Raw genomic sequence first — 245 nt, 5'->3', positions numbered from 1 at the left:
CGAAGGGGTTGAGGGTGGCGGGCAGCGGGGTGCTCAGCGCCTGGCCCTGGTTCAGGTAGGCCCCCCCCCGCAGCATCTCCTCCAGGGCCTGCGCCTGCATGAGGATGTAGTTCTTGGCCAGGAGCAGGGTGGCGATTTTGGAGAGTTTCCGCACCGAGGGGCTGTGGGCGTAGGGGATGACGGAGCGCAGCCCGTCCAGGGCATCGTTCAGGTCGTGCATCCTCCGCCGCTCCCGCGCGTTGATG

The 245-nt window shown here is 68.2% G+C and overlaps 1 protein-coding gene across 1 annotated transcript; it reads right to left on the bottom strand.

The window, feature by feature from the left end:
• Window position 1: 1 nt before the first annotated feature.
• BHLHE23 (basic helix-loop-helix family member e23) lies at window positions 2–244 on the bottom strand (the record flags this gene model as incomplete). The annotated part of the gene is made up of 1 exon (XM_009643720.1): window positions 2–244. A coding segment is annotated over one exon (243 nt), but the record flags the coding sequence as incomplete, so codon positions are not given.
• Window position 245: the final 1 nt, after the last annotated feature.

Source organism: Egretta garzetta, unplaced genomic scaffold (assembly GCF_000687185.1).
Source record: "Egretta garzetta isolate BGI_Z169 unplaced genomic scaffold, ASM68718v1 scaffold158, whole genome shotgun sequence".
NCBI lineage: Eukaryota > Metazoa > Chordata > Aves > Pelecaniformes > Ardeidae > Egretta > Egretta garzetta.
This window is presented reverse-complemented; position numbering and strand designations above follow the sequence as displayed.